General features: G+C 37.6%; 2 protein-coding genes across 2 annotated transcripts; both read right to left on the bottom strand.

The window, feature by feature from the left end:
- Positions 1-581: 581 nt before the first annotated feature.
- LOC108677600 (ras-related GTP-binding protein C) lies at positions 582-9,380 on the bottom strand. The gene is made up of 8 exons (XM_018165848.2): positions 9,190-9,380; positions 5,299-5,474; positions 4,367-4,595; positions 3,815-3,998; positions 3,242-3,387; positions 2,790-2,932; positions 2,340-2,494; positions 582-1,814 (listed from the first exon to the last, which is right to left on the bottom strand). Exons 2-8 carry the CDS (start codon positions 5,436-5,438, stop codon positions 1,090-1,092), a joined length of 1,722 nt encoding a protein of 573 aa, XP_018021337.1. The 5' UTR covers positions 5,439-5,474; positions 9,190-9,380; the 3' UTR covers positions 582-1,089.
- Positions 9,381-10,367: 987 nt separating this feature from the next.
- LOC108677602 (40S ribosomal protein S3) lies at positions 10,368-18,936 on the bottom strand. The gene is made up of 4 exons (XM_018165849.2): positions 18,760-18,936; positions 13,784-14,103; positions 13,316-13,503; positions 10,368-10,600 (listed from the first exon to the last, which is right to left on the bottom strand). The coding sequence occupies exons 1-4, from the start codon at positions 18,802-18,804 to the stop codon at positions 10,389-10,391; spliced, it is 765 nt and encodes a 254-aa protein (XP_018021338.1). The 5' UTR covers positions 18,805-18,936; the 3' UTR covers positions 10,368-10,388.
- Between the last annotated feature and the right edge of the window lie 110 nt (positions 18,937-19,046).

Genomic DNA, 19,046 nt, shown 5'->3' with positions numbered 1-19,046 from the left:
AGCGATTCTATGTGGGCAACCTTCCTCTCTTCTTCATATCCAAGTTTGAAGATTGAACATAACTCCAGCCTCTAGTACGGTTCAGAGACAGCCCACCAGTCAGATTCCTTACTACTGCCAACGACGCCACATCTTCACTATGGAGTGAAACTTCCAGCGTGCGTCCGTGACAATTTCCAGCGTCTGGGGTGGCAGTCTTGAGGTGTGAGATCTGAGGGCGACGGCAACAGCTCGTCTTCTCACGGAGGACGGGTCTCGGCGAGAGTTCAGAAGAGGACCAGATGCTGCAGGTTGGTTGTCCGTCACTGAGGCTCAGAGTGCTGTGGCAATGCTCCGGCCAGATGCCGTTATGGATAACTGTCTTAAATTCACTACTCTCAACCCAAATAATAAAACCCTCATAGTCTTACTACAAACTCACAATAAAACCCAACTGATTATATACTCGTTAGTTAGCCAATTTATTATAGCCTCTTATTTTTTAAAAAATGACCATACATTTCAAGTGAGGTCGCGCTAAAGTTTTGTACAAAAGATCTTAAGTGTCGATCATGATGAAGGCAAATGAAAAGTAGTAGTAATACAGATTGAAATTTTATTTGTTTTCTGCAATACTACAAGAAGAAGGCAGATTTGTTCTGTATAAATAGATAAAAGAACTCTTTTCAAAATAATAGATTTAGTAGAGCTTAGGTAACACAATTATTTTCATATTTTACACACTGTACACACACCTGCCTTTATTCTAGAGAAAAGAGGACAGTGAATCAAGTTATAAGTTATATTAAGTTATAAAGATGTCAAAAATATCTAGAGTACACTTACAGCAGGGTAAAGACATGAGGCATTGTGACTGTAAGAGCGAGGCAACCTGCCCTCCACTTTATACACCGATTATTTGTGTAAAATACGAATCGTTGTGTAAAATACGAATGTTCGTCATTATCGTCCAATTTGACACTAAAACTAGTTCCATTAATTATTCCATATAAACCTGAAGTGGGGAAGAGTTTCCATTATAATTACAACGAAATTGTAATTACATTTCGAGCAAACAATTGAGTAAAGTCGATTCGTGTTAGCCAGGCGTTAGGAACAGACTCCAGAGGAGGCGGTATCTCCATTCACCAGAACCATGCCAGCGTCATCAGTCATGACGTAAGTGTTGCCAACAGCCGACCCTCCGGCCAGGGCACTGGAGCCGGTGGTAGCAGCGCTACCTCCGCCCGCTCTGATAACATAGCCACGCATGAGCTCCTGCACAGCCGCGCCACCAGAATTTGCTCTGCTAGGCAGCTTGTTGTATTGTTGTTCGCTGGCATACCTGGCACTAGGGCGGTGAGAAGCTTGTTGTCTTCTCGCGTCGCCATCACCAGCGCCTCCCCTCGCGCCATCCTCACTCGCTGATCGCAGCATTCCGTCTCCAGGAACGCGATGTCCGCCGCTGCAACCTTCAGCTCTCAACGCGTCCCCGTGACAACTATCGTCATCTCCGAAGAACTGGGACGTCATCTTGTCTTGCTGCAGTCCGTCTACGACAGAGCCGTGGCCAGACAAGTTCTGTTCTGAGCGTCGGTGTTGCGCCGTATTTGGGGCAGGGGCTCCAAGAGAGGACAGAGTTTCGTAACCAAGCCTCTGGGCATAAGTATCGCTCTTGCCGCGCTCCAACTCCAACTTTGAGGAACTGCCTTGACCTACGTTCAATTTAGACTTTCCATCCAGCTGTAATGGCTCGAAGTCAGAATGGCGGTTTTTCACATCGAAAATATCAAGGAGTCCTTTCCTGAAGCATTGGTAGTTATATTCAATCAAACCTGTAAATAAAAATTGATGATAGATTGAAATAAATTCGCGCCTAACTTCGCAGAAAGTTAATCTTGAGTAAATACCCTTACACAAAAGCTGCAGGGAAGAGCATTTTTCAGCTTAAAGTGAATACACAAATCATTCTGAAAGATCAAATAACCAATCTAGGCATTTTTTTGTCCTTCAGTGAAATAAATCTAAGCTTTGTTGGAATTTGCTTTCAGGAAAGTCATCATCCTCAAGAAGGATAGTATTCATCTTCGCTCGAGATCATCATCGATTAAAACACTGAACAAATGATGATATTTGACAATAACCTAAGATCAATAATTTATTCAGTGACAGCGCCAATTTCCCCGAGGGAGTCTCAAAGTCAAGAAAAAATTTTGAAATTTGACCATATAATTTAACGAGTTGCATCAAAAAGAAGAAAATACAAGGATGTAACAGAACCTTATCTTAAAGACTCCTAAATTTAAAGGGAAATATTGCTAACCGATTATATTGAGAATGATTAGGAGGGCTTATCTCACCAGGTCTGTCATAATTTTCTTCTCTGAGTATGCAGACTAGAGCGAGGTATCGAGCGACCTCCCATAGCAGCAGTACTGTGTTGTTGTTGAGCTTGATGACGCTGTACGTGGCAGGGTCAAAGCACGACATGTGATCCGGCCCTTCTTCTTCCATCCTGTCACAATGCATGTATCAGAAATGTTTCATAGCGTAGTAGTTGCAAAGAGGGAACATAGAATGAGGCAAGTTATGAACAAATTACCAATGAAAATCGTCAATTCGAGTAAATTTTACGCAAATAAGAGCACCAACATATGAAAAAGACGAATTAATTATAAGGATTAGAAGAAATCCATCACTCCTAAGGAAGGTTATGTAAAAAAATTGTCCACTTGAATCAAATAAAAAATAATTTCCGTCTTGTAATTATTATTTAGCGAAGAGTATCATACATATAATTTAAATCTCACCCATATATGTAGGAGATGTCAAGAACAACATCTATCATATCACAACATAGTTCGTAACTCTGCATGTCCACAGGGGAATAGTCAGTAGCGATGTAAATCTTGGAAGACACGTCAAACAAAAAGGCTTTCTCAATCCCAGAATTCTGAAATGTAAAACGCAGAGTCATGTTACTAGAATGAAAATAACCTCGTATAAATTCAATAACGCAGCGTAGATAAAGGGGACCATGATCATGATTTTAATTAAAAGTTTAATTATCTAAGATCACAGGGGTTAATTAAAAAATGTTGTTAACTAAAATGTAATTTTTATGCATTAAATCTTTTACAATGGGAAAAACTATTATTGGTATGAGAGGTATATTCAACATGAGCATCAGGGGGTCTCTTGTAAAAGTGAGACCGGGGAACCACAACAACAACATGGAGCATCAAATTGAATGACAACATACCGTGTTAAATACATTTAATAAATTTTCGAGCGTTGGTAGTTGAGGAATCAGTTTTTGTACCACTTTACTAAATGCTTCAAAGATACTGTGGTCGTAAATGGATGTCAAATAGAAGTTCAGGTGCACGTTTTCGAGTCCAGGGATACCTGCAAATTTATCAGATTAAATTACAGCAAAATTATTGTAGCATTTAAATAATTTTATAAAATGATCAAGAAAAATTATTCAATGTAAAATTAAGTTGCATGTTGAAGATATATGTAAATTTAATGTGGCATCAACAACCAGACTATAAAGTGTCAATCATAATTCCAATGGTTGGACAACTGAACTACATTACACATTTAGGAAGCTTCCTTGCTTGCAAAGCAGACGTGATAGTAAGTCGTCAAGTAGAACATTCTAAGGTATGTATACAAAAGGTAACTCAAAATTCCACTCACCAATTAAACAACCACAATTCTAAACTTCTGAATTTACAAATTCATCTGTACAAAAATCCAGAATTTTTCTACAATAAATCTACCTCGACAAAAATCAAATTTTCATAAAATTTCAAAGAAAATAACTAACCAACAGAAGCCTCATGTAGATCATCAGAAGCTCTCTGATGAATGTCTCTCTGCGTTTCTATTTTTGAGTCATCAGTTAGGCCATCAACCTTGTGGATGAAAACCTCAAACTTGAGCTTGGGGTTAATTTTGTAGACTCTGCTCACTGTCTCCCCTAGGCGAACAACAGCCTCGATGTAATCATCCTGAAATCCAGTCAGATAAAACATTTAGAACAATTATGGAAAACTTATAACAAATTATTGCAAGTTGTGGATTTATCATAGAAATTGTGGAATAGGCAAGAATCAAGATCACTTAATAATTTGTATTGATAAATCATTTATGTTATTGCTGAAAAAAAACATATATTCTCAGTCACTGATCTGCATAATTATGTTATTTGAGCAAGCTAATGTCTGCATGGTTGGAAATACAGGCATTAACCAGAAAAAAATAGATAACTGTGCAGAAATTAAGATCAATTCTGAATCAGAAATCCTGATCAATAATCATCCAATTCTGATCATTTTTTTATTATTGGCACTATACATTTCTTGGCCAGTAAACTCACTTGAGCATCTATAACAAAAACCAAGGCGCCAACTCCCCCAAATATTTTTTCAGAGTCAAATGAGGGATCAAAGAAATCTATTTGTCCAGGGAAATCCAATATTTTGAACTGCACGCAAGATGTGTTGGTGATGTCATCAGTGGTGATCTTGTTTGTTGAATCCAGGAAGAGAGTTTCATTGGGAGACATTTTGTGGAATACAACATTTTGTATTGAAGACTTGCCACTCCTGGAAAATGAACAAGATATTCAGCAGCTAGCAATCAATATTGGGATGCCCAACCTCTCACCTAAATTACAATAAATATTTGTCAACAAATGAAAATGAACAAATAAGAAAATACCAATATTCTGATTTTTTCATTGGACAGTTCATAGAATATCTTATCTTTTAATGGTTGTCATGAAGACAATAATTTTCACCAGTAAAGTCCATGTTGAAAATGACACTAAAATGTCAATTAATGTAATAAGTTCACTTTCATGCATTAAAAATAATAAATGATTTTAGAACTTTTACTTTGACACACTATCATCCTCAGAAGTCAAGTCATGCTTTACATTCAGCAAAAAATTCAGTGGCAAGCAACCAATAGTGGGATTTATAACTGCTTAACATGATGAAATTTAATATTTGTAAACAAAAGAAAATGAAAAAAATTGCAATCTTCTGATTTGGTTTCATTTGATGGGACAGAAAATATCCATTTTCTTTAGCGTTTGTCATTAGACTTCAACTTCTACCAGTAAATTCTTCATTGAAATGAAATCTACCTATTCAAAATCAAAAACTGACTCTAAAATGATTTCTTGACTCATTATTATCTATAGAATGAAGTTAAGCACAAAACTATGTTCAGCAAATAAAAGTAATATCCATACTATAAAAAATAGTGAAGTTTGGCTGTGGTCTAATTGCTATTTCATCTCACCTTCTGAGCCCCATGAGGAGAATCTTGGGCTTCAGGTCATTGGAGAAGCCAGATGCCAGGTCATCACCATACTCGGGGCCATACAGGGGCTGCTGTCCAGGAAAACTTGAACCAAACTCGTTACCTTGATATGATGCCATGATGAATCACAAACTTCTACCATTATCATAGAACTGGGAAAAAAAACATTTGTCAGATTTGAGCAAAATCAAATGAGCAGCATTGCAATACAATACCATCTAATCACCCTGTTCCTATGCAATCATGCCTAGTTTAATAATTTAGTAGTGCGTCATGCGCAATTGCGTATGTTGTTATGACATCTTGCAACTTTAAAACTAGGCCAGTGGAGCATAAAGGAAGGAGTTTTAGAACAGGAAACCTGCTTGCACATCTCCCTCATTCAGCAGCACACGTACATGCCAAGCAGTACAAAGTGCCAGTGTCTGATAGTGATTTTCAAATTTCAGCCTCTATGATCGGCAGGGCTGGAAAAGTCCTATTTTTTCTGAATTATTGTGGCTCTAATATCACATTATTTCAGTAGGTAGATATGAAATATCAGGCTCTAATGTCATGTATTTTTGTTTGATTGAAAAAATCATGGTTTGCACTCGGCAAACATGTCATTTCATAAAATTCAACTCAAACTAGAGCCTTTTTAGAATCAGTTCATTTTTAATTTCCTCATTTACTCAAGATTTAAACCAATTTCTTAAGTATGATAATGCTGGTATGATGTGGTAGGGTAAACGAGGTATATTCCGTCATCATGGGTAATTCCGTCACCTCTCTAGCTTTTCCTTTAGGTATATTAAGCTTTGTTTTAGTTCCATGCGTTTGTTGATGGTTGAAATGATCACGTCATACATTTGTGCATCAAACTACTGCCAAAACACTAGGTCTTGGCCATCTAGTGGGAAAATATTGAGATCCAAAGAGAGACAATGCACACTATAAAAGCTTCTACCGAGAGTAATTACATGTTTGGAGTCTAGCCGCGAGTGTGACAGTAGCGTCACATGTTGTGAACTCGTTCGAACGACGTTCGATGGAGTAGGCGCGCCGCTACTGCCAGTACAACACAAAGACTGCACGTGATCTGAAAAGTAATTCAGATTGTTTTTTTCACTTTTGAAACATAATTCAGTGCGTAAAGGGCTAGTTACTCGTTAGCCTTCAACGGTCAAGATCGCTGCCATATCTACTGCTCACTTTTATCAAACTACATAATTTTCCTTTCCTTTGCTATTTTTGAGGATTCATTATAATTATTCCCATATATTCTTAAGTTTGATTAGAGCGGTTTTGCTTAACACGGTAAAACTGGGGAATTTATTAACCACGTTAATCAAGGGATTGCTGTATTCCCATACAGTTCACACAGCGAACGGAATTCAAACACGTGGATGACGGCATTACGTATCAGTAGAATTTGAAGCGCGGACGGAATACGCCTTACCACATGCAGAATATTGCCACACACAGTGACGGAATATAGGGATTTGGTAGGTTTGCATTCTAAAGGCTTTTATATAAATATGGCAACATTTTGTGACGTTTCATTGTTGCCGATGCGTAGTACGGTGTTTTGAGAGTCACCTATAGCAAACAGAACTTGAGTAACGCATACGGTTATTTTTTCATAGTTTTTCATTTCTCGATGCGTCCTTAATGTGACGGAATATACCGCGTTTACCCTATCCAGGATACTTTACTGGTCTACTTATGGGACTCAAAAATGAACTTGAGGGAGAGTCTAAAAAACTCTCTGCTTTGCCACTATGCTCAATGATCCCACCAAAATATCCTGCACAATGTAACAACAAGTCAACCTAAAATGTTTCTGTATAGATTGCATAGTTGCAGTCACATCAGAGGGGTAAGACTGCACACGTGATCAGATCATCAGACTATCAGTTGCCAATCAAGTGAAGACAAATGTTAGTGTTGACTGTTTTTAGGGAAAAATGAGAGATTAAGGGTAACACATGCACAGGGCTTAATAAAAAGTTCACGGCTGCCAGCTCGTGAATGGCTTTTAATGGCTGAGATATGAAATTCACTGCTTAAAGAAATTGAATCAGGGCTCAAAGAAATGGAATCACAGCTGGCAAATCCGTAAAACCACGGCTCCAAAATTTCATTCGCGGCTCACCAAGTAGATATCTTCCATGCGGACCACACTCAGGATGATGTATGACTGTATGTTTTCGGTGAATTTTCCCGCGCATTTTCACTTTTTTAAGCTATTGCTGTGCACAGTTGGCGCAATGTAATGAAAATTGATTCTCTTCGCGCACGTGTTTGCGCAATCCCGGCCATCAATTCTACGTCGCGCTGCCGCGCACGAGCAGTTTGTGGAGGAACAGACGTAATACTCAGTACAGTATGCCTTTAATTATCTTTCAATAATATATGAATTTTCTTGATACAGAAATTTGGTGAATGAGATATCTAGAGATATCAAAATTATAAATAGATAGGTTTGTCTGCCCAGTGCCCATATTTACTTCATTCTTATTTGTTTTTCATTTGGCAATTTATGCTTCAATGTGAATTTAATGTTAATTGTTTGTAAGTTGTAACTGTGTTTTAGGTTTTGGAACTGAAGATGGAGCTGGTATCCAAAACATTTTTCTTTTGTGAATTTTCTGGTTATTTTTTTTTTAATTTTTCATAAAGTTGCAAGTTAAGCGGTCAAGTGATTTTATTAACTTAGCAAACAAGTTTGCAGATCGTATATGCCTCTTCATGCCCCACTGTGCAGAGAGTGAACGAAGATTTAAAGACCTACGGCGACGCATTATCGGCAAAATTTTCGCCTTCAGAAGATCTTGCCGACACATTTAGATTGAAATTCTTGCATTTCATATATTTCTCAGTCTTCAGCCAACTATTTAGAAAAAAAGTAAGGTTTCCGGTACGTTGGATGGATTACGATGCAGCGAAGCTTGTCCGGAAATCAGTTGCGATGAGTTCCCGCAAAAAATGTAAACAACATTTTTTCGATTGCGTAGTTTCGGTCGCATTAGAGCGGTCAGACTGCTTTATTACTTGTTCAGTTGACACTTGCTGTACAACCGGACTGTTTTTAGGGTAAAATTAGTTATTTGGGGTAACACGTGCATGCAACCTTGTAATAAGTTCGTGGCTTGTAAATAGTTCGTCATTACTCAGCGTAAATGGCTTTCCATCAAAAATTACCCGGCGACGCATCTTTAAAATGGCCGGCGACGCTTTGGGCTTAAAAATCCATATATTGCCGACGCTGCATCCACCCTCTGCATAGTGGTTCATGCCCAACTCCCAAGATAGCTAGCTAGGTATTAAAAAACTTTATTTTTTGATATTAAAAAAATTTTGTCTCCCACATAACTTAGGTATACCTAAATGTATAGGTCTAATCAATAATCAATATTGAACACACTTCTAGGCTAGGCTACCAGGCTACCAGCTACTAGGCCTAGGCCCCCTACGCCTACGGCCCTACCAGGCTACCAGCGAACCAGCCTACCTGTCCAATTGACCTGAAATTTTGCACACTTGCGTGAAGTCAGAGACAAAGCATGCCCATCAATTTACAGAATAAATAATTTTGAACATTTTATTTCTTAATTTTAAAAATAAAATCCAAAAATTAATTTTTTAATGTGGATTTACATGTGTTATGATGCCGTAGGTGGCCAACAATCTAACATCAGTCATCAGAGACGCTGGATTCTTTAGAAGTGCCAAAAGCATAATATTTAGCTAGCCTAAACCTAAAAGCTAACTTCGAAGTTCCATTCTTAGAATTCTACCCTGTCAGTAACGACGGACGATGGCTATTGGCTACGAACCTACGGTCACAGACAGTCACAGTACGGTGCGGGCGTGCAGCCTCAATTGTGCAAGGACCGCCACTCAGTCACTCATGGACTCACTGCTCTGCAGTCATATTGTGAAAGATATTTCAAGAATGAAGAGACGGCCTTGCGATTATCCTAGTAAATTTTGGATGTGAATAAAGTTAAATCGTTATTTTACAACGCACACGTTCCACAAACGCAGCGCAATTTCAATGCAATTGTAGACCTTGGACACTACGTATCGCTCAGTGACGTCGTGTTCCGCTGCAGTGGGTGAGAGTAGTCACGCGGCTTGGAAAACATGGAAGTAAAAAGCGAAGAGAATCTCCGTATCTTGCTGCAAATTAGAAAGCGATTGCACTATATAATAAATTTTACTCAGTATTATTTGTTATACTCGGTGAAACAATACTCAGATTACATTACTCAGTAAAACAGTAGACCCAATATCAACCTTGCTTTCAGACAGTTTACCACATCAAATGCTTTCATTTATCAATCCCCTAAGGGCACGCGCACAGTGAAAGCAGGTTGCCAGCGTGCTGGTTACCTGCTCAAGCTGGCGCCTGAAACCATAGAACACAGAAGCCTATTCGTACAGGTTTTCACTGTGAACACTTACATTATCATCCTATGTTCATTCTTGTGGCAGGTTGGAGCCGGTTGCCCGCGCGGGCAAACCTGCTTTCACTGTGTGCGTACCCTAATACTAATTTGAACTAACATGCACAAGCAGACAGGTCAGAGCTATCATGTTACTGTGGAGTATCATTTTCTGGTAATACTTTTATTTTACGCTCACGTGTAACGAATCTGCCATTAAGAACTATGCAAGTTTCTGCGCCCTCGTGATTAACTAGCAATATTTCCGTGGGACCCAATTTGAGGGTGGAGTCTGATATGTAATTAGAGGTAAAAATAAAAAGCTCATAAAATTAACATTGGAAAATGAATTCGGGTTAACGTACCATGCGACAAGTAAGCACAAACATATTTGCCACACGCGAGTGGAAAATATCAAGTTTAAATTCTCAAAGATTTTCAGAAGTTATATAACTACTCGCACCTCAACTCCAGCTTTGTTTCATTAATACTTCTAAATAATACATTCTCAGATGAACATGGACCACGATTTCCTGTCAACAAAAACACGACTAGACCAGAGCCTGAAGAGTATCTAACCGTCATATTATCCAGAAATCAGGTCAAGGAAACAGGTTTCAAGCACAAGCTTTATTCTCAAGCAGGCAGACCACCGGGCTGCTGCTGTTGCATTGTAGCAGCGGTGGGGAGCATGGGCTTCTCGAGTTTGCTCTCCGAGTGCGGCTCGGTAGGCAAGTTCTCTTCCTTCGGGTCCTGAATGCTCACATGATCGGGCAGCGCCAGGCGGGGACCGTTCTTGCCAGTAGGATCGTGGGGCAACATAATCTTTACCTTGATTCCCAGCACACCTGAAGTAAAAAATAAGCATCATTCAATTATAATCATCAGGTTAAAATAAAACTATGTGCTACAAATCGTCGTCGTCGGATTTTCGATCACAGGTCAACTGCTCTGTCGGATAATTTTATTAAATCTGACGCGTTCCACACGTAGTTATAAACCAATCGCCAACCTAGTCTACACAGATCACAGATGCCTCTCCGTTCATACAGACAGGAATTAGAGATAGTCGGAATTAAATTCCAAGTCAACGATACATTAAATTTCTGCACCACGATAGTATGCCTATTCATTGGCTTAAAAAATATCGGTAACATTTTGAATCAAAGAAAGAAAATAATTATGCCAAATTTTTTGCATTAATGCATGTGCGAAAAAAATCTTATGTCGAGGTAACATCAGAGTGCGTCACAATTGGAGAGAACACTCTGACATTCGAGCTACCACATTTCCTATTGTCCACTGAGAAGCCTTCACGCGATTTGAGCGAAGGTATTAGAATGGACGAAATACGAGCAACTAATTCTTGCCCGCATTTTTAATTGGAACCTTCCTTATATTAAGTTAGACGAAAGTAAAAGAAAATAAATACACATGATAACACATCCATTAACAGACCTATTATTATAACGAAAATAAGAAGTTCTTTAACAGTAAAATGTTGTGGCTACAGTTACGATGTTCACTGAGTGCGAATTCATCAATGAGCAACCACTTTGATCTTGTCCACAGAGAAGCCTTCCCACACAGTGAGACGGTATTAGAATGGACGAATTCAATCGTTTCGAGTTCCACCTTCACACAAATAATTAAGAATTCTGAAACGATTAAATTAAAAATAAAGCAAATGATTAAATTAAAAATAAAGCAGGCACCAATCAAAGTGAATGAATAGTCCGCAAATAAGAAGTCAGTTTCTTGAAATAACATACAGGATGGTTAAATTCATAGTGATGCAAGCACAATCTAAATTCTAAAATGTAATAGATCACTAGACCAGATAGTGTGGTTATCGAGAGAGGAAAGCGTCCAGCCATAATATTGATGTATAGGTACTCCTGCTCATATTATTCGCGATTTTTATGACGATACAATACATGTTTCAGCGCAGTCAAGTAATCAGACGAATCTAAGTACATGCTGCAAGCTGACGTTATTCTCGTCCCCATAGAAACCTCCCAAGCATTGCACGGATGGCATCGAAGAGGACAAACATAATTTAATAAATGAACACAAGTTCAATGTCACTTTTAACAGGAAAATATAACTGAAATAAATTATGTGACTCTACTAACACATAAAATAACATTCCTGATCATTACTCATTAACCCGTGGTCAGTAAACGTGACATGTGCAAATGAGAAATACAAATTATCTGAAATGCTTCGAGGTTCCTCAAAATAATTGCCAGCTAAACTAAAATTGCAATAGTATATGATTTATACACTCAAAACTGAAGCACAATAAAGTAGGAATGTGGACAGCATTTATCCAAGATCATCAGAAGACGTCGTGGTCAAACAACTGCCTCAACTGATATAGGACAGGTGCTATCTGCGAGCACATAAAACAACTACTCTGACAATAGCTGCAGTACAAAACTGTCCGAATCGGGATAAAAATATAACTGTGTACACGCTTCGGTCATTGCAATGATTGATCAAACTGTGAGGATCAAGCATTACGTCAAAATCATAATAAAAGCTATCAAATGTAAGAAAAATGATACCGCGATCCATTTACAACATTGCCGCGGTCACCGAGGTTCTGATAAGAGCATTGATCTAGTTCTAAGTGAATCCTCGCCTCTCATGCATGCAGGTATTAGAAACTGTGCCAACAAGTTCCTGCCCACAAATGAAGAAAATATTTTTCAAATCGAACATGACCTATTGTATGGTGAGGTTGCGTCATAAGCAATGACTTCACACACGGAGGGGAGGTTACTATTTCCCTCCAACCTATTGACCTAATAAACAACTCGTCCAACACGCATCTCACAAGAGCATGAGGGACCGCTAAAGCAAATTAGTGAAAAGTGAATCAAAACAATTCTTCGTAACCGTAGACTGAATTCGAACAGAAATGAAGTTATACTACAGAAATGTTGTGGCGACATTGAAGGTAGATGCAAATTGCAGCACCAAACCAAGATAAACCACGTTAATCTCGTCCACAGAGAAGCCTTATCAAATATTGAGAAGGTATTAGTATGGACGTATATTGTTACACCGCTGCTAGTTATAAATTAAACTCAAACTCAAGTTGCACTAAGAAGGGACATTAAATAAATATCAATTAATTTCATTAGGTGTGATAGCTTCCACTGATTCTGCCAAATACGAACTCGAAGATAAGGAGAGATTCAGATAATTTTACTCTTACACAAGGATGAGAACACTTGGTTAAATGAGCGATCAGTGGGTAGTTGTCAAGGACAAAATTAACTTCACTCTAAGAGTTTTTTTTCATTTAACACATAAAATGGTGGTTTGGCTGGAATAAACAGAAATAAAAAATAGAGAGCTCATGGCGCATCATTCAGCTGACATGGTGACAGAATTATCCTTGTACATCAGAAAGGATGAACGCCCAATAATATATTGGAGATGATTTAGACACAAATTGGTTAAGTCGACATTAGTTTCAGCGGTCAGAAGGCATTCAAAACATGCTATAAGCTGGTTCTTTGATATCAGAATAAATATACAGGGAAGCCCACCTTGTCTGAGAGGCACGTGACGCACAGCAGAGTCAACATAGTGCCTCCTGGGGTCTCCAGAGTGAATCATGAGTCCGTCAGTGAACTTCATGGACTTGGCACGCTGACCTCGCAGCTTGCCTGACACCACAACTTCACAGCCCTTGGCTCCAGACTCCATAATGAAGCGAAGCACACCGTAACATGCCCTGTCAACAAAATCAATAGTAAACAGGATCACGAAAACCAAACTTAGAAATATGTTACACAACACATTAAGAAATTAATCAGAATAATTTAATTATTTGACTTCTTGAATTACAGCAAGTTATCAATTTTGAGTAGGGCACAAAACATGAAAATTTGTGAATTAAAATAATCTTAATAGCTGATAACAGAATTTAAATTATTTACTATGAATATGTCATTGGCTCAACAGAAATGAAACTGCAAACTGTAGCTTTCATAAACTTCTGACACGATTCTTACCTCCTGACTGCAAGTCCTCCCACAAGCTTGTACCGGAGAGACTCAGCCTGAGCAATTGCACAGAGACCGCGCTGTGCCACCTTCTCAGCATAGAGCTCTACACTGTTGTTGGGAAACTCAAACCTTTTCTGCACAAGTGCAGTGAGCTCCCTAATTCTTCGACCCTTCTCTCCAAGCACATTTTGCGTGCGTGTGGCAAGGATGATGATCTCACGACGGGCAGGAGTGTGGCGCACTTGTACACCCGAGTAGCCATCTTCAGCCAACTCATTTGTAAGGAAGCGGTTCAATTCTGCCTTAAAAACTCCATCCTTGACAAACTGGAAAACAAATGGGGAAAAATTAGGATGAGAATCATTTGAAACTAATACATAAACCGTCAGTACAGTAATAAAGTGAAAAAACATTGATAACAAGAAGGTAAGTTGCTCATTGTTACTCAAGGTAGAAACAAAACAAACGTGCAAAAATAAACAATCACTTGCATTTTGTGATCTCTGTAATTGGAAACATCTGAAAAGAAAATATACATAAACCACATATCCATATGCACAATAACAAACTAGCTTTATTTGCATGGGATTTTCTAAAAACAACAAATGGGGTGAAAGGCAACTGCTCCCTTGGGTATCTCATCCTTGACTCTTATAAATTTTTATTAAAATAAAATAAATAATAAAAAATACTTAAAAAAACTTTTTAAAAAATAACACGTTTTTCTTGTGGACTAAATAGTAGAAAATAAATTATGGCTGGCCCCAAAAAACGCGTGTCGGCAGATTTATGATTAAAGCGAAAAGCACACAACACACGAATTTTGGAAATTTGATGTGGGCTAATTTTCGTTGTCAATGTTAACAACAAACAAACAAACAAACAAATAAACAAACAAACAAACAAACAAACGCGAAGCTAAGCTAAGAAAAACGTGTTAACAAACAAACGCAAAGCTAAGCTAAGAAAAACGTGTTAAAAACGTGTTAAAAATTACACATGAACACAAGCTACTAAAATTGCTGTGAGGTTTCTGTTGTTTACATTCTTTGTGTCAGTAAAGTCTAATTGATGTTAGATATTTGGCAGAAAGATTCATTTGGGAGTTCTCAAATTTTTAGTGCCATGCATTTATGTAGCTAGTTCACTGCCAATAGCTCTTCTTTGATTATATTGAGATCTTTGCAGTCAGAGTTTAACTTATCGCAAACACCGGGATTGCAAACAAAGATCAAGTAGATCCTGCATAGCAAATTGGATTAAACAATTGCCTTTTAAATGATCGATTATCTGTTAGAAATTAAGGGGAACAATTAAAATAGAAGACAAATTAATAGCAGACACAAGTTATCACCATTAGAATTTGTGAAATCAGTTTTGTTTAATAAAGATAGGCATATTTTTCTTCACACCAACAAAATGCAGATTAGCAAGTTAATATATGAAACATCTAAAAAAATTGGACAACAGTTATAAATTGTAATTTCCTTTTTTTTAAGGTTCAAACAAAAATTGACCTAATCCAGCTGTCAGTTAAGCCTCGAGATAAGCACAAAATGCCTACCATGCAACATGCATCGAGACGAGACAAAATCTGCCAAAACTGCCAACACTTAAAATTGACTCAATATTGATTTTTCTACACGTGCAAGTTCAAAGAACTTAAGATCTCCTTTAGTCAAGTCATTAGTCCAGACAAATCTAGAATATTTGGCAGAATTTGACATAAATGGCAGGTAGAAATGCACATTCAACAGTTAATACTAATATAATTGCTGGCAAAAACAAGCTTTTCTTTTCATTTGCATCAGAAAATTGTAGCAAGGGTCATTTGAAAAAAATTAATTACCTGCAAGGCACAAGCAGAGAAATTCATATAATTCACACTGCAGGATTAGAATTTTACTTATGACAAACACCATGCCCTCTAAGTGTCAAATTTCCAATACAGTTGGAATCTTGCAGCCTGATTGTGCAATTTTGTAGACAATTAAATAAGAGATATTTCATCTAGAGCTAGTGAGGAAAAAATCTACTCTCTGAACCATGACTGGATTTTCCAAGCCATGGTTTTATGGATTTGCAAGCTATGATTCCATTTCTTTGATCTGGTAATTCCATATCCAGGCCATGAAGAGCCAATTACGAGCTGTGAACTCATTAAAATGCTTAATATTTATTAAAAAGCCTTTAGAATGGAAACTCCCTATATTCCGTCACTATGTGTGGCAATATTTGACACGTGGTGAGTCGTATTGCGTCAGCTCTTCAAATTTAACTGATACGTAATGCCGACATCAACGTATTTGAATTCCGTTCGCTGTGTGAGCTGTATTGGGATACAACACGGCTTTGAATTAGAACACTAACGAATATTGAACACTACTAAATTACGTTTTAATTAACAGCTATTAGGCTTTTAATTAAGCAATTAAGCAGATCCGTTATGTATTGAAGGAGTTATGAATGGTTAGGTTGCTTAAAAAATACGTTTATTCGTTTTAATTAAAAACTAATTAATGTAAAAATCTGTAATAATTTCTGCGGCAGCGTTTCGATACTAAATATTCATAATCCAAAATTCAAGCAAATCTGTTCTCTATTGAAGGAATTATGAGTGTCTGGGTTGAGAAAAAAATATGTTTATTGTTTTCGATTAAAAATTAATTTTTGAAACAATCTGTATTAATTCCTGCGGCAGCGTATCAATAATGTTTACTCCTAACTCACATATTAAATAAAATTCAAGCAAATTCGTTCAGTATTGAAGGACTTGTGAGTGGTTCAGTTGCGCGAATCCGCAGCCAGGACCGTAGGCGGGTCTGCAAAAGTGTCGATTCACTGAAGAAATAGGCCCATGTCCTGTTGCCGATTCTTGTACTTGTCGTGACTTGATTTACAAGGTTGATTTTTACGTTTAGATCATTTCATTTGTTGAAATTCACTCTGTGATGAATGATTCAGGAATGTGTTACGCTTAATTTGCAGTACGCACGTGAATAACAGAGGTCCCATTGTAACTAACTGGTATTCTTATATATGCCTGAGAGAATATGAAATTCGCGAATCCCATTTGTGAGTGGCTCGCATTTGTCGAACAAATGCAAGTAGCAATATATTAAATAGAGTTGAGGTTTGATAATTCTGGTGATTGAGTATTTAAAACTGAGTAAGCAGTTCTGGATAAGAGTAAGGCGTGACCTCCGTATTTTAGGGAAAGCTTGCATTTGTTTACGCACAATATTTACGGTGAGGTGAAGCGGTGAATTCGTTAGTAAAGAAACCTAAGAGGCTAAGAAGGCACCGCTGGTTTGAAAAATTAAACCATTAATGCGTTATCTGTTAGGTGTTGTTGTATATAAAGAATATTATGTACATAGACTTAAGGTTATCTCATTATTAACGACTAGTGTTTTCATTGTTAAGTTATCGAACTACTGAAGAAACCTATCGACTATCAACTGCATAAATCCTATCGACTATCGACTGGCATGCGGTTGTTCAACGACCAGATGACCTTGAGATAAATTTTACAACGACTCTCGTGCCACACTATGAGACCTGGAGCAAGGTCAACTGTCAAACTGTGGAATTTTGTATAGTTAATATATTCTCATGTTAATATATGAAAACGTATCGAAAAATCAACCCTACCACCGCGTTACACCACCTCACCTTCCACTGCAGTGAAATCATATAAACTGAGCTCATTGGAAACTGCCTGCCGCTCTTCCGAAATCGCGGGTGGTTTGAAATCCAATCCCGTGTTGCCAACGCCGAATCAAGTTAACTAGTCGTTTATCTGTAGGCTAGCGGACACATTTTTGCAATGAATACATTCTAAAATAAAAATAAAACACATCCAGAATCTTAAAAATCTCACGATTGGACAATACCAACAAACTTTTCGATATCACNGATCTCACCACGTGGCATGCATTGTCTCTCTTTGGATCTCAATATTTTCCCACTAGATGGCCAAGAACTAGTGTTTTTGCAGTATTTCGACACGCAAATGTATGACGTCACCATTTCAACCATCAACGAATGCATGGAAGTTGATGGAACTAAAACAAAGCTTAATATAAAGGAAAAACTAGAGAAGTGACGGAATTACCTACGATGTCGGAATATACTGCGTTTACCCTATTTGCAAATTCCAGTACCTATTTTCCATTATCTGAAATGAAATTCCAGTACTTTTTAGGCCTAGAAAATGAAAAATTAAACTCCAGGACATTCCAGATTTTCCATGATTGGTAGGTATGCACCCTGTTTTAACTAATGAAATGAATATTTTAACAATTTTTCAAGATCTTCAAAACTTTTTTGAATTTTTAAAATTATTTATTCTGTCAATTCATTTTAGCATTGTCTCCAACAATACTAAACTAACTAAAGTGTGCAAAATTCCAGATCGACTAGACAATTATAGGCATGTTAAATATCATTTAGGTAGCCTATACCTACCAAACTTCATTTAGAAGATTTGTAGAAAACAAACAAGAAGTGAAGCACTGAAGCTGAAGGGACATGTTGTAAAATCAGTTCATCTTTAATTTCCTAATCTACTTACTTAAAATTTATTGTTTCAAATAAACTGGCACACTGGAGTCATTCATTGAGATCTTAACAAGGAGCAATTGAACATTACTTACTGGAGTGTCGACTCAAGTCTACACAATAACACAATTACACAAGTAAGGAAAAAATTGAGTAAGCCTACTTCAAGTTTGTAGGTAGCTACATCATCAAGTTGTTTCTCAGGTTGCAGAATTTTTAGCCGCTTAAAAACCAAGGAAAGAGATCGGTATATGAGATACTACCTTATTATACCACTTTTCAAAAATTTACAACACGTCAATAATTCACCTAACAGTGGTTATGGTGTTAGGCTAACACCATAACTTGTGAACATAAACAAGTTGTTACGGAGGTTCCCTGTTTCGAACCATTATTTGTCATTTAAAACGTAAACTAACCTTCTTTTTCTTGCTTATAGCAGAAACCCTTGCACTTGCAGACATTTTCAAGAAAGCTTAAAAATTTGGTTCAATAGCTTCAAAATTATATTTTCAGACGTCTGATTATTTCACTCCATTCTTCGACCAACCTTTAAGACAGGACCCAGATCAAATGTTGCCACACAGTCGTGCTTCAAATTAGTGGCGGTATCATCTAAGGCATTTCCACTCCTTATACCAGCACATTTAGAATAGACTGTTAAAATAGTGAGAACACACATGACCAAATGTTTTTTTTTGATGAG

Source organism: Hyalella azteca, unplaced genomic scaffold (assembly GCF_000764305.2).
Source record: "Hyalella azteca isolate HAZT.00-mixed unplaced genomic scaffold, Hazt_2.0.2 contig14037, whole genome shotgun sequence".
Lineage (NCBI taxonomy): Eukaryota > Metazoa > Arthropoda > Malacostraca > Amphipoda > Hyalellidae > Hyalella > Hyalella azteca.
This window is presented reverse-complemented; position numbering and strand designations above follow the sequence as displayed.